The sequence below is a fragment of the Lutjanus erythropterus genome, chromosome 15 (assembly GCF_056507025.1).
Source record: "Lutjanus erythropterus isolate fLutEry1 chromosome 15, fLutEry1.hap2, whole genome shotgun sequence".
NCBI classification, from domain to species: domain Eukaryota; kingdom Metazoa; phylum Chordata; class Actinopteri; order Lutjaniformes; family Lutjanidae; genus Lutjanus; species Lutjanus erythropterus.
The window spans coordinates 4,880,563-4,895,759 of NC_139331.1; the positions used below are offsets into that span (position 1 = coordinate 4,880,563).

A 15,197-nucleotide genomic window follows, 5' to 3' on the forward strand; every position below is an offset into this window, starting at 1 on the left:
TTCACCATTTTCTGCAACAACGCTGCCTTCAAATCTTACTCACGAATTCTTATACACGACTCATGAACTCGCTTTCTGATAGTTTCCAAGAGACGTGCATTCATACGAACTCTTCTTGTGAACACAGCTCAGTCATACATCTCATGTTTTAGATTGTTTATTGCAGCAGCAGGACAAAGTTAGAGTTTGGTGTCTAGGCTCTGACCTCATTGCTCCCCTCAGATTATCTTTACATAGAGATACTGAGGAGTGATGAACACATATCTTGAACTACTTGTTGGAGCCTGTAGGTAGATGCTTGGGTGGTGGTGGGGCTGCAAGAACAGGCAGGGACACTGATGCAAGGCAGCAATGGTAGTGACAGACAGAGGGAGAGACTGGAGGTTTTAGCGGTTTAAATAGACTGCCAGACTGGAAGGGTGTGTTTGGTATGTGCTACAGAGAGTGAGGCATGTCACATGTGGTTAGCGGTGCAGCTCGAGTTGACTGCCTGAACTAGCTTCCAGGTGTCGCTACATTAAATGCAACCCCTGTATACAGGTAGCAAGTATTCATTTCCAGATTGATGACACACAGTGAAAACACTATATGAAAACCATCTGGGGGCGCCACTACAGTGTGATGTTTTTTCCTCTGTGGGTCTGCAGCAGTGACGATGCAGAATGACTGTGACCAAAACTGCTGTCATTGAATCAGTCTATATGAGGTCTCGGTTTGTTTGTTTGTAACGTGGAACTAAACAACAGTGCATCATTTTTTTGTACCTAAAGTGACTACAGTGAAACCTTGTGCAGGGCTCTTAATTTGACACAAGCTATCCATGAGGTGAGAAAAAGTCAAATCTTTCAGGGTTTCATGGTTTAATGTCATTGATCCAGATATTTTTGAACTTATACGAGCACATTATTTTGTACTTTCTCCTGTAACTCTTGTCATCTACATAGTGGCATATTAAATCATGTGGAGTTTAATTAAAATGTTTTCTTACTGCAGTTGCTCTTTGGCTGTTTACTGCAAAAGCTTCACTGACTAACTTTAACAAATGGGAGAAACTTCTGCTGGAAGGCAGAACCTCTGAAACGTTGGATTCTGTTTGATCAGCGGATGAAAGGAGGCCTCTGCAGACCAGCACCCAAAAGTTTTTTGAAATGCATCCTTCTGTTGCTGAGATCTTATGTAATTCTGCTGTAACATCTGTTGCAGCTCATGCCAAATTTCAGACAAAGCCAGACAACAACCGAGAGCTTAGTCAAATCTAGGGTAAAAATTTCATTGTAAACAAACTCAAATATCCTCTGACAAAAAGGGATTAATGGTGACCCTGACATAAAAAGACTGTCAGGTTACAGTTGTGATGGGAGAGACCACCACTTGGTAATTGTAGTGCACTAACAGTTCAGCATCTACTGTCTGCTGATTGCTTTTTAGTTACATCTTATTACATTTAATTCTGAATTTTCTGAGGGCTTTGTCAGCAGAAATACACTGCCTGGCCAAATAAGTCACACTCTAATATTTCATTGGACCACCTTTAGCTTTGATTACAGCACTCCTTCACCATGACATCATTTTGATAAGCTTATGCAAGATCTTGTATTGATGACAGGAGAGTTGGGCCGCTGTGTAAAGTCTTCTCCTGCACACACCAAAGATTCTCAATGGAGTTAAGATCTGGACTCTGTGGTGGACAATCCATGTGTGAAAATGATGTCTCATGCTCCCTGAACCTCTCTTTCACTATTTGAGTGAATCCTGACATTGTCATCTTGGAATATGTCTGTGTCATCAGGGAAGAAAAAAATCCATTGATGTAAAAACCTTTTCATTCAGTATATTCAGGTAGTGAACTGACCTCATTTTCTGGACACATAATGTTTCTGAACCTCGACCTGAGCAACTGAAGTAACCACAGATCATAACACTGCCCCCACAGACTTCTTACCCTGATGCCCCCATCACTCTGGAACAGGGTAAACCTGGACTCATCAGACCACATGACCTTTGTTCATTGATCCACAGTCCAATCTTTATGCTCTCTAACAAACTGAAGCCTTTTTTTGATGATCCCCACTGATAAGTGGTTTTCTTAAGGCTCCACAGCTGTTTAGTCCCAATCCCTTGAGTTCTCTTCACATTGTTTGTGTAGAAATGCTCTTACTTTCACTGTTAAACACAGCCGTGAGTTCTACTGTTGATTTTTTCCAACCTCATTTCTTCCTTGAAGATGATGGTTCACCACTATCCTTCCAGGTTTTAATGTGTTGGACAGTTCTTAACCCGGTTTTAGTAATTTCATCAATCTTCTTAGTTGTTTTCTTTGCTTGATGCAGGACAATAATTTGACTCTTCTGAAACAGAGTAACATCTTTTCCTCGACCACAGGATATGTCTTCTGACATGTTTAAGAAATGAGAAGCTGCTCACTGCATCAGTTAGAGTTCAACAACTTGTTGCTGGGTGAAACATTAATCACTGCAGTAATTATACAATGGAAGGATCTGAAATATTTGACTAGTTAAATCCAGGTGACTTTTTTTGACCAGGCAGTGTATAAGACAATGGAACCAAATGCAGAAGGCAGATCTATGCAGTTACAAAAAAAAATGTAAAAGTCCACTGGAGCAGGCAAAATGCAAAATCCAAATGACACAGAGATGTTCTAGAGAATATATAAAATACATTATGGCAAAAAGCAACACTGCTGCTGCAGATTCATTTCTGATCAGCTTTATGAAAATTTCATGCCTGCCAATTAATTCTACCATGAAAACTGCACATTAAATAGTTAACAGATTAAAATATGATGCACTGTCCCATTATTAAGCATGTATGTTACTGGCTGAATATTATCTGTGATGAATAGTACAGATCAGCAATTCCCAAATTTAAAAATGCAACGGTTCAGTTTGAAATCTGAAAATCTTCTGGGGCCCACCCAAATCTGTAATCACATCTCTGATCAACCCATGAACTGTACCAATGACGAGATATAAGATACCTTCTGGTGTGAATGTGTCAGGTCAGCAGATACAGTGTAACACCAGTTAAACTAGGTAAAATAAATGAAGAATAACATTTGAATCACATGCCTTTATTAGTTCTGATTACTTAAAAAAAAATACATTTTATGGTTATATCAAGCTCAAGAGCCACCTGCAGGGCCTCCGCACTTTGGGAATCATGGGATAGATTAATCAATTCTCTGATCGTTGTTCTGAACTGCGAAATCAGCAGTGTAAAACAGATTTGACAGCAAATCAGAATCAATCTTAAAAACATCACAGATCTACAAATGAACTCCTGCTGCTTCTCCAATTTCTACTGTAGGTAGTACCTCATACAACCACACACAAATAATCTGAACTATCTCTTTAACATGGCAAACATATTTAAGTGCATTGATTGCTGTGAGAATGTGGTGAAGATGACCTGATAAGTTTCTAAGCAAACCATGAAAAAACTTACGGATGAAACTGTGAGGCAATATTTCATTATCTTATTCAATTTGGAAATGAAAGATGTATCACTCATTTATAAATGAACAAATTTAATATATTTTATGTCAAAACAACTGCCTGCCTCCACAGCAGCTACCAATTAAAGAGTTTGAAGTTAGATCAAAGGATCAATTAAACATTTCCCAGCTTTTTAATCAACTTTGACAGGATACAAAAAAAAGGCTCAAATGCAGCATTTGGACCAGGATGCTACATTTTAGAACAGGAAGAGGCTCTCCTGAGTGTGGGGGGACCAGGTCAGCGGTGACCGGCAGCAGCTTCTCCTGCATCAACCAGACTGCTGTGTGTTCTCTCCTGTCAGCGTCCTCTCCTCCTTCCGTTTGGCGTCGGTGAACTCCTGCCTTGCCTTCTGCAGCAGCTCTGGTTGGAGCAGCACATCCAGCGCCGTCATGACCAGAGCCTTCGCTGTCCTCAGGGTGAAGAACTGAGCTTTCTCATCACCTGAATCAAACACACAAACATGTGATATCTACGTCATACGTGATGATTTAAAAGATAGCAAAGGAGAAAGAAAGAACGAGCAGGGTCAAAGACACATCACATCAGAAACGTGATATTTATTTTTGCCATATTGTGCCAACAAATTCCTGTAAATGCACCTTTATAGGAGGAATATGCAGCAACTGCACATGTACGTGTCCACAGACTTTGGGAAAGCTTGGACTGGCTGCAGGAGCACTGCAGGAGCACTGCATCATCGTAAATTGACGATAACAAACTACAGTGAGTCCTCCACTGTGAGCTCACTTGCTGTTTATAACTCTCAGTTGTGTGTCAATGTAAAGTTACGCCCGTCCTGAAAACAAAAATCCACTGCTCTGGAAATCGCACTCTGGACTCTGAGTTCAGCGGCTGCCTGTCTCACTTCCTGCCAAACTCCATTAACATTTTGCTCAACAGTTATAAACATCTATGCCTTCTTACGACTCATTAAACAGACACTTGGACATTTGGTGAACATTCAGCATGAATCTGAACTCTAATTCACATGAAACAGGCAAACAAAGAGAGCTATTCTGGCCCAGAATAGAAAATTTGGGTATTTCTATTCAGTACTTCACATAACATGTTTCCTTGATCTCTGATGAGACATCGTGGTCATTACATGATTTATTACACTACATATATGACAGATTTCTCCTTTAAGATGTAACTATGTCTACATAGCTTTTATAGGAACGTCTCTTATTTTCAAAAGTTGGTTGGGTACCAAGTTTGCTCAACTGTTATTGGAGTATAGGGGGGGACTTCAGTCAGTTGAAATTTCTGTGCTTGAATAAACACTGTGCTGCGTGAACAATGGACCAAACTCCAAAACCCGAGCTGTAACAAACCTGAGTTATCCTTTAACAGTGAGATTTACACAGATCCAGGTTCACGTTCTTAACGTACCAGAGGCCACAGTGTATTCCTCTGTGTGGCTCAGAGCCTTGGAACCAATGTAGAAGTGTGGATGGATGCCAGGAACTACAAAGGTCACATTGCCAAAGTCTGTGGAGCCTGTAGAGAACAGAGACAAGAAAACTGTTCATCAGCACACTGGATTTAATTATACAGTTACAGAGAGGTGGTCACTGTGATGTACAGATAAATAAACGAGATTCAGTTCACTCATGCTTCAACTACTGAATATTAACACACAGGGATGGAAGGTATATTTTTGAGTGTATGTACAGGATGTCATGTATAGTGAGCCCTTTTAACTTTTCATCAGTAGCGGTAATAGCAATCATAGATATTAAAAATTACTTCATGACTAGTCTGAATTTCAGGCCAACATGTCCATTACGTCATTTTGACTGCAAGTTTTTGCGTCTGCACCAAAAGTGGTGCAGCATGCTAGGAGGGACCACTCGCAGCCATAGGCCTGATTTTAGGGATGACGACAGTGAGAGGTGTCCATGGAAGAGGTGAGCTGATTGGTTGAAGTGACAGACACATGGTTCATCCATTCACTGGCTAAGTGTTTTTTTTTATATAAGTGCCTGCCCTTTTCAAATCAACAGGTATGTTCGAGATGAGCCAGGCCTGCACAGATCCCAACTTGCTCTGACATCATGTAAACGTGGACAGCAATAAACTCACGAGATCGAGGTGGCCGCAGTTTTTAGAGCCAGGCGCCGCAGCTGCTCTCCACCGACTGCAAACACCTGGCTGTCACCTGATTGATGAGCTGACGGGCTCTGATTGGCTCTTAATTTTGACAACAAACAACACGGGTTGTATAAAATACTAATTTTCTGTGTAACTGTAATATTTAACGCTGGATATATTAGTTTTATGTTGTGCAACTAAGTTTTAATCTGTCAACAATCATCATTTTCTGGTAAAAACTCAAATCCAGGTTGTTTGTGTGCAGGAATTTTTAAAGTTGTTAATCTATGCGTTTGTCCATTAATTACCTTTACTGTAACTGTGTTGCTACCATCTTTGCTAGGTTTGCCTTGTAAAAGAGATCCTTGATCTCAATGGGACTAACCTGGTTAAATAAAGGCTAAATAAAAATAAAAATAATAATTTTTCAGTTGTAGATATCCATAATTATTATTCTCAGTGGTGAAGATGAATTTACTGATATTTATAATTCAGTTAAAGATAACTTTAAACCAGTTTTGACTGATCAAAATGTATTTTTACATGTGAAAATATATATTGTAACATGTCAAAATTGTTTTGCAGATATCTTGAATTAACATTTAATTAACATGTCATTTCCGCTAAAAACTAAATTGTTACTAGTCAGCCCCACTGGTTACATGTTAAAAGGCCTTGCCATCTGCCATGCCTCATTTATCTGCAGTTTGTAGAACCAGAACCAAATCACAATTTTTTTAAAAAAAAGGAAAAATGTGTGAGAAAACATCATTATAATGAGGTACTGTAGTGCTGCAGAGCTGCTCCTGGCCTGAAAAAACTTGTTCTCCTGATGAATTAAACATGTTTGTTTGATCAGCCCTCAATAAATATCACTTCATCACAATTTAATTTTTATTTCTTTCAGTTAACAAGAAAATTGCAACGCAAAACTGATCATCTCTACTGTCATAATAGCAATTTCAGTCAAAATAATCACCATATGACTTTTTTAACAATTCATGCTGCCCTAATCTAAAGTCTGTTTTTGTTCTCTCACCAGATGCGTTGTTCAGGACTTCTTCATCTGTGGTGAACTCCATCCCCAGAGCCTTGCCGTTCTTCTCATACAAGTCTTCCAGAGTCCTATTTCGCAGTATGTTGTCAAAAGCATTTCTGGCATACTCCACTTCAACCTGTGGCAGAAAGGAAGGGGACACAGTGAACAGCAGCACTGGAGAAACCAGTCCGCTCACTTGGTAATTAATTTTTTTTTGTTTGTTTTACCTGGCAGCCAGTTGCAGCAGCAGCTGATCTAAAACACATCTCAGCTTTCTTCTTCAGGACGGGCAGCTCAGCTCGTGACGGTGTTCTCAGGCAGTACTTCAGCTCAGTGTAGGCAGGGATGATGTTTGGTTTCACTCCTCCGTGCTTTATGACACCTGCACAACACAACAGGATTTAATGTGAGCTTTCTGAGCTCCTCACAGCAACACGTGAGTACAGATGTTCACCAGCTGTTCACCGTGAACTCTCCAGTCTGGCTTCATCTGCTGTCTGAGCACAGACAGGTTGTTGTAGCACAGAACGGCCGCATCCAACGCATTGACTCCCTCCCAGGGGTAGGCCGAGGCATGAGACGCCTTCCCATGATACTTTATGGTTACACTGGAAGACACAAGACAGAAAAACAAAACACACATCAGTCTCTCTGCTGCTCTGGTTAAATAAGGAAGTCTAGAAAAGCATCAAAATCATGACAGAGGGGCAGGACTGGTCATTATAAGGACATTAAAGGAGTAGTTCAAATTATTTTAAAATTCAGTAGATAGTGGAAGACGTGCCCCCAGTTTGGAGAAGCAGCCAGCACACTGGTGTAGGAAGCTAAGCAATGTACTGCTGTGGACAGGGTCAGCAGTAAAACATGTGCATGCTGTATTTAGAATATTTTTACAGCTTTACATTGCTGTCAGAGAGACTTTTCTGGCTGGAAACCACTGTTATATGAGCCAAATATCACTCTCTCTTGCTCAACCAGACTCCACTGGTAAAAACAGTAATTTTACCTCACAGAAAACAGAAGTTTCTGATCTACTGCTGCCTCGATCTGTTAGTTTGTTTATGTCATTGTGTGACTTCTGTGTTTTTAAAGGTTAGTTCAGATTTACAATAACACAAACAAAGCAACAGATCCAGGCTGTTTTTGCCAATGGAGTTTGGTTGGTTTATAGTTAGAGAGTTACATTTGGCTCATAAACAGACAGTTTCCTGTCAGAAAAGTCTGTCTGACAGCAAGATAAAGCTGTGAAAACATTCTAAATACAGTGTCCACTTGAACTGATTTTTCAGATGTCCAAAATACATTTTGCAGTTGACCCTGTCCACAGCAGCACATTGCTTAACTTCCTACACCACTGGTTCTCTTGCTGCTTCTCCAAATCTGGGTTGTGTCAGCCACATCCAAACTATCCCTCGAATAATGAATAATAAAATTCTCTACTAAAATTCTAATTTTCTCTACTTTTCAAGCAGCAGAGATTTAGCTACAGTAATTAGCTGAACCATAATTGGTGAATCTGAAGCATGGTTACTGTGTTTTGTGTCTGTCTTGTTTCTAATTTGTCCCAGTGGCCAATGGCGAAGGCATTTTGAATATAAAGTGTGGGCTGCACACAACAAATTCTGAAAAATATTTAACTGTTCCTTTAAAACTTACTCATGTACAGCCACATGAGGGAGATATGGAGCATCATCCTGTAGAGGGTGGGCCATGAACACCACATCCATATCATCAAACGCTCCCTCCCTTATCAAGTCTATTTTACCTCCACCATCCTCCTCAGCTGGAGTCCCCAGCACCGTCACCTGTGGACATAATAATAATTATTATCAAGGATTATTGTTACGCAGTCATCATCTAATGGAGCAGGTAGGTTGTCACTTTGCTTCTTTGTGGAAATGTACTAAATGTACTGAAATGATACATTTATGACTAAATAGATGGGTTTTTGTCATCAGCTCTTAGAAAAGTCATCAGTGTGTGTAGCCTTTGTCTACAGTGGCTACACATACAACAAAAAGTTGTTTAAAAAGCTGATCTCACCTGGGTGTCAGCTGTCATGTGTCACTGACAGTCATTAGTCTAACTAGGTAGAAAGTCTCATGTTTTTTTTTTTTTTTTATCACCATGGCAACCTGTGCCTCCTAGTGCCTAAACTATGGATTGTGCTGCCTGTACTCTTCAGATCACTCTTGCGTTCCAAACGACCCCAGTCTCCCCTACTGTATTTAATAATTTGTGCCTGCACCTGTAGAGGGAGCATCTTCTCCTCTGCGGTCTGCAGCACAGCTTTGAGCCCCACAGCCGCAGCAGCTCCAACCTCAGCTATCAGGTTGTGTCCACAGGCGTGTCCAATCCCAGGCAGGGCGTCGTACTCACACAGGAAGCCCACGTTGACCCTCTGCTTCTCTCCAGCTCCGCAGCTCCAGCTGGCTCGAAACGCAGTCTGCAGTTTGAAGTGAGGCTCCACCTTCCAGCCTCCTTCTTGCCTGAAAAACTCCACCAGCCTGTCGTGAGACTTGTTTTCCTCATAAGCCAGCTCCGGACAGCTCCATATGTCCTGACTGAGGGTGTGGAGCTTTGCTTTACCTTCATCTATACAGCAGCTGACTCTCTGTTTCAGCTCCAGCAGCAGCTCTGCTCGGTCAGACATGTTGGTCACTTTATTAGAAATGAACGTCAGCTCGTCAGTGTGTTGACAGGATGCACAACTTCAGATGTGCCACTGCAGCTCCTCCTGGCATCTGTGGAGGAAACACTGTCACGTGACTGTTCAATTTTTTTCCCCCCTGAAACTTTATGGAACAAGGTCTATAAACAGAATAAATAAATGAAAAGTTTGTCAACGGTGTACATATACAGATAGGAATAGAAATCATATGATATATATTATTTATAATAATTAAATCAACAAATTAGGAGAGACAAATGGGAAAAATACATAAATACACTAAAATTGAATAAATAAATAAATAAACTAAAAAATAAATGAATATATAGAATAAAATAAGTAAAATGAAATTAAAAAGAAACAAATATATACATTAAATACAATTAAATAAATAACTAAAAAGTAAATAATAAAAAACATCTAAACTATCTAAACTATAATCACATAAATAAATTAATATATAAATTAAAATAAGTAAAATTAAATTAAATAAATAAATAAAAATAAACAATACTAAATTAAACACAATTAAATAAACATCAAATGATTTACATCAAATCATGCAATATTAAACAAAAGGTAAATTAATATTCACATACATGCAAATATATCCATCTATACATATACACATACATACACACATACATACATGTATTCATATCCACACATAACCATACATATCCATTCATACACTTGCACTCATATACATATATATGTATATATATGTATAGGTAGTGTACACATACACAGATGCAGACATGCATATAACTGTATACACACACTCCCTGACATATTTATTGGATGTACAGACAAAATAAATAGGTAATTAAATAAACTAGAGAAGGTGTGAATGCAGCAAGCTGAAGCCAAACTGCAATGCTGCCTTGAATACAATAAAGTTTGAATGATTTGAATGTTTGTTGAAAGGCTGACGCTACACTGACTTGCTACCATGATAATATAAGAATGTTTGAATCACGTGGAACATTTGAATGTTTCTTAAAAAGCCACACTGAATAGCTGCCATGATAATATAATATTTGAATTATGTAGAATATTTGAATATTAGTTAAAAAACTGAAGCCATGCTGAATAGCTGCCTTTTTAATGTAATGACATTGAATTATGTAGAATATTTGAATATTAGTTAAAAAGCTGACGCCACACTGAATAGCTGCCATGAAAATACATTAGAATTATGTAGAAAATTTGAATGTCTGTTAGAAAGCTGAAAGAAATAGATCTGAAGAAAGAACGAGGGAAACAATTTTACATGAAACAGCTCAAAGTTCAAATTTCTCAACAGGTAAAAAAAGACTGCAAGTTGAGCACAGAACAACACAGACAGACAGAGAGACACAGACAGGCATGCAGAGCAACAGACAGAGACAGATAGACAGTCTTTTTAAACTGTTAATAATGTCAAACCTTGAGCTGCTTCAGGTGTAATTGTCTCTGTATGAGGTTTTAACTGCTAAGATCTCAGGTTGGTGAAATTGACCAATCGCCTGTGTGTAACGGCACAGTGAAATTTGAATACTGAGATGACCTAACAGCTGTTGGTTTATTCAGCCAATCACCTGTGTGCAACAGCACATTCAATATTGAATACTAAAAAAAAGGCAAAAGTTGAGACAACATACCTCTCAAACTCCAGCTGTTTCATGAAACACTGTAATTGCTACAGCTATAAACGGTGAGCGAGAGGACAGGATGCCAAATGCGAAGGTGCAAATTTTTATTTCTGTGGTGTGAAAAATGAGGCCACTAACACGATGGAAAAAATCTGCTTTCTTCCAGAAATGTTGGCTCTCACTTAACATGGGAGTGAATGGAGCAGTTAGACATGTTGTCCTCTTAGATCCCGCTCAGCCCAAACCGTTAGTCCGTTTGCTTCTGCGGTCACGCCTCTGCGACCAGCACGACTTTTCCTACAAATCCTCCTCCTACGACTTCATGTACAATTTGTGTATGTAGAGTGAACAGTGTGGCCGTAGCAGTGAGTTTAAGAGAAAATTTCTAGATGATTATAAAAATCTATTGGATGTCTGTATTTGGGGTTGGTGGAGCTTCTTTTGTAGGATTCTCTAATTGGCTTAAGAAGTAAAATCACCACTCAGTGGTTTTGAGGCTCCAGGTTTCATCAATACAACAGAAAGATTGAAAGGCTCTCAGAAAGAGGCTTGAGGTATCTGTGATTCATTGCCTTAGGTAGATAGATCACTACTTCAAAGTTTGAGGACCCTGGTTTGATCCTTGGCTTAGTTTTGAGAGTCGTTTCCAAAGGAAAGAGTGAAAAGCTCTAGGAAAGAGTCTTCATGTATCTCTGATTCGTTGACTTAGGAAGGCAGATCACTGTTTTCAAGTTCTGAAGAACCAGGTTCAGTCCTTGGGTTAGTTTTGAGCTGAAGTTGATGACCTGCTAAGATTTAAGTTCAACTCAGTGTTGGATTGAATCCTGCTTGAGGACATGTGTTGTCTTTAAAGACACCAGCAGAACACACCCCCTACAGGCTGCTCTGGTTCACTGTGTATGTTGTGGATATTAAAAAAGATTCAAGATAGATTTGTAATTTTTTTTTATTTTATTAATAAATAATAATAAATATGAAAAAAAAAATCTCTAATTCAATTTGATTTTTAATGATGTTTTTTGGGTTCATAAGATCAATTAATTGATTTTTTTTTTTTTTTATTGAATTGAACTTTTATTTTACATATGGCCAACAAGAAACAGATGCAAAAAAAATTAAAATCCTAAAATAATTTTTAATGCTTTCCATGAAATAACACATATCAATTGTAGTTTTGCATATTGATAAGGGGAAATAGTCCGTGCAACAGTGTGGCCATAACAGTTATGCAAATACTATATGTGTTTATTTTCATTTTGCATTTGTGTTGTAATTTTTTTTTTAGAATGAATGAATTGAAAATTCAATTTTGAAAGCCTTAATGACTATAGTTCTGTTATTAAAAAAAATAAACAAATAAAAACATGCATGATGAAACAATTCTCAAAGATCATACAATTTTCTCCAGTTCTTTTGAAGATCGATAAACTTTTCATTTTTTGATGCGACTGTCAACCTGCTGGCAGAGACGGAAGTTGGGGACTCTTATTTTGAAGGCAGCACAGTGAAAACTATTTTTATGAAGTTGTATATTGATTTATTGGTTGTGTATCGGTTCTGCAGCAAAAAACAAATATTATTTCCTCATTTCTGTCACTCTCAAGTTCAGTCAAAAAATTAAACTGAGAAAAAGTTCCCTGACACCCAGACACCCCCTCCATCCCCGGGGGTCGTGTTGCCCAGGGCGCAACTTCGCTCGGTGTCGGCGAAGTGATCAGAGGACACATCCGAAAATGCTGCAAATTGAGCAGATAATTCCTGTTTATTGAAGACGTGTGGAGTACGAGAGGGGAAATTAGACCAAATGGACGGAAACAACAACAAAAACTGAAGTTTTGAGGTAAGTCTGAGGCTGAATGGACACAAACACAAACAGTGTCGCTGCGTCCGTTGCTAGGTGGCTAACAGGTAAGCTAACAACACCTGTGTGTACATTAAGTTTGGGGCGGATAAACAAACAGCGGCCATTCCACCTGAATAAATGAAGGACAGTTAAAATTTAAAATGAAGGGGAAATTATGAGATTATTGTGGGAAGTCACATGTCGTTTTATATCACTTTTGTCAAGCTTTCCTTGTGTTATTGTCAGAGTAAATCAACGCCACCTGTGCATGAGTACTGAGCAAAAGCGAATATCGAACGATTGCGTCTAGAAGGGAACCCCAGACCCGCGACAGATCTCGTTTCAGTTTTGAGACAAACCATAAATTTCTGTAACGCTAACCAAGTATATTAAACCATAGACCCAGGCAGGTTTTTGTTGTTTTTTGCCACAGCGTTGTCACCTTACAAAACCACAATATGAAACAATTCGTTTATACAAGCGTGCTCAATAAAGAAACGACATATGCAAATCTTGCGAGAATGATGCAAATTAAGGATTTCATATAACTGTCGATGATAAACATGAGTAAAGACAATATCCCTATAGTAAATCATAATTATGAGTTTAAATCATAATAACGTTGTATCGTTGATTATGACATTTTCTGATTATTTGGGCCTTTATCAGAATTTGGCTTTGTAACTAATAATATCTCTCTTGTCTATCTATATCTATATATCTATATATACGCGCGCGTGTGTGTATGAAGACGTTCATATAAGCTGTAGTTTATTTATTCCTGATGGTAATGATGGATAATTTTATATTCCACAGCTCTGACCAAATCTGACAAAAACAAAGAGCAATTCAGATTAATTTATATTTTGTCTTGTAAAGTTTATAAAAAAAACTTTTGCCTGAGAGTTCATGAGCCCTGACACAATCGGTCAATTCAGTATTATTTTATCTGTTTATCAGCTGTAATTTCAGTGTCAGAATAATAAACAATATTAGAAATTTCTCATCATGGGCTGCAAAATTTATTCATGGTTCCCTAGATACAAATAATTTAAAAAAGGATGTGAAGCTTTAAAGAGTCATAAAAAGTTATTGAATTCTGGTCATTCATAATCCATCAGAAAATGATTATCCTTCTTCTTATCATTATCATTATTATTATTATTATTATTAGTAGTAGTAGTAGTAGTATATTTTTATACTCTCACATGTGACTTTATAGTATGTAAAATATCTATTTTGTATTTTTTACTTTACTTCTTATTTTTTAAGCACAGGTTTTTCAGATACTTCAGATACTACTTACAGATTACTCCAGATTAAAAATATTAGTTTTATGTTTTTCCTATGAAAATATGTATGAAAAATAAAAAACAGACTTGGCTAAGAAGGTCTCTTCTGAAAGATTAAAAAAACTGGAACACATTGGAATGAAAGATAATTGATGAGTACAAATATCCAGTTTTTATCATATATACTGAGGCTGGTTTGAATGTGTACAACTCTGAATTCTGCTGACTTCATTTATTTTGTGTTTGATTGTAGATGGTTCCAGGTGGACTGCTCTGGTCTTCACACTGTCTGTGGGAAACTATGGAGGAGTCTTCAGGTTAGTCCACTTTCTACTGTTAATTCTGATTATACAGAATTATAAAGTTGGTCACCAGCCTGAAAGATAAGCGATGTACTGCTGTTAACAGAGTCAGCAATGAAATGAAAAGATCCCTAACTTCCTGTCCTGTTTTAAAGTATATTGTGGGCATCAAGTATTTGTCTATTCTATTTAGAATTTTTAGCATCCAATTTTACATTTAAATACTCCAAATAATTATACAAACATGTAAATGAATGTATCAGTACAATAGCTATTAACATCGTTATAACATAGTTATCAATAATGTGTTCAGTTCAACCTGTTACGTATTGGTTTAAGTTCTATATGAAATATTTGACCTGGTCTCACAGCCTGACTGTGATCAGTTGTACCACCTGACAGTAATGACAGGAAATATGATGAATTATTGCATTTTTATTTCAAACACAAAAAAATGCTTTTTTTCAGTCAACAATCTCTAATGAAGTAAGTTTACTAGGGAGTTCATGCATTTATGATAAAATAACATTTTAGATGCACTAATTTCAGTTTTCTTGCCCGATTCCAATTTCCAATTTTTCTTTTAAGGGCCTAGTCTGCCGATTCCGATTTTTAGTCTTTCTAAGAACTATAATTGACAGCATTCACAAACATTTTTGCAGCTTTTCACGTAAAAAATAAATTGGATTTTCATAATAAAATACTGTCTATTAATTATTCATTAAATACTATTTTACAGTTTTTTAAAAATCATATCCATTTCACGTAACGTTTTTTTTTCTTGCAACAGTGTTCTTACCCACA

General features: G+C 37.8%; 1 protein-coding gene across 1 annotated transcript; it reads right to left on the reverse strand.

Moving 5' to 3' along the window:
- Positions 1-3,319: 3,319 nt before the first annotated feature.
- LOC146313896 (peptidase M20 domain-containing protein 2-like) lies at positions 3,320-9,369 on the reverse strand. The gene is made up of 7 exons (XM_084738039.1): positions 8,894-9,369; positions 8,308-8,456; positions 7,117-7,259; positions 6,879-7,033; positions 6,652-6,787; positions 4,911-5,018; positions 3,320-3,959 (listed from the first exon to the last, which is right to left on the reverse strand). Exons 1-7 carry the CDS (start codon positions 9,302-9,304, stop codon positions 3,787-3,789), a joined length of 1,275 nt encoding a protein of 424 aa, XP_084594165.1. The 5' UTR covers positions 9,305-9,369; the 3' UTR covers positions 3,320-3,786.
- Between the last annotated feature and the right edge of the window lie 5,828 nt (positions 9,370-15,197).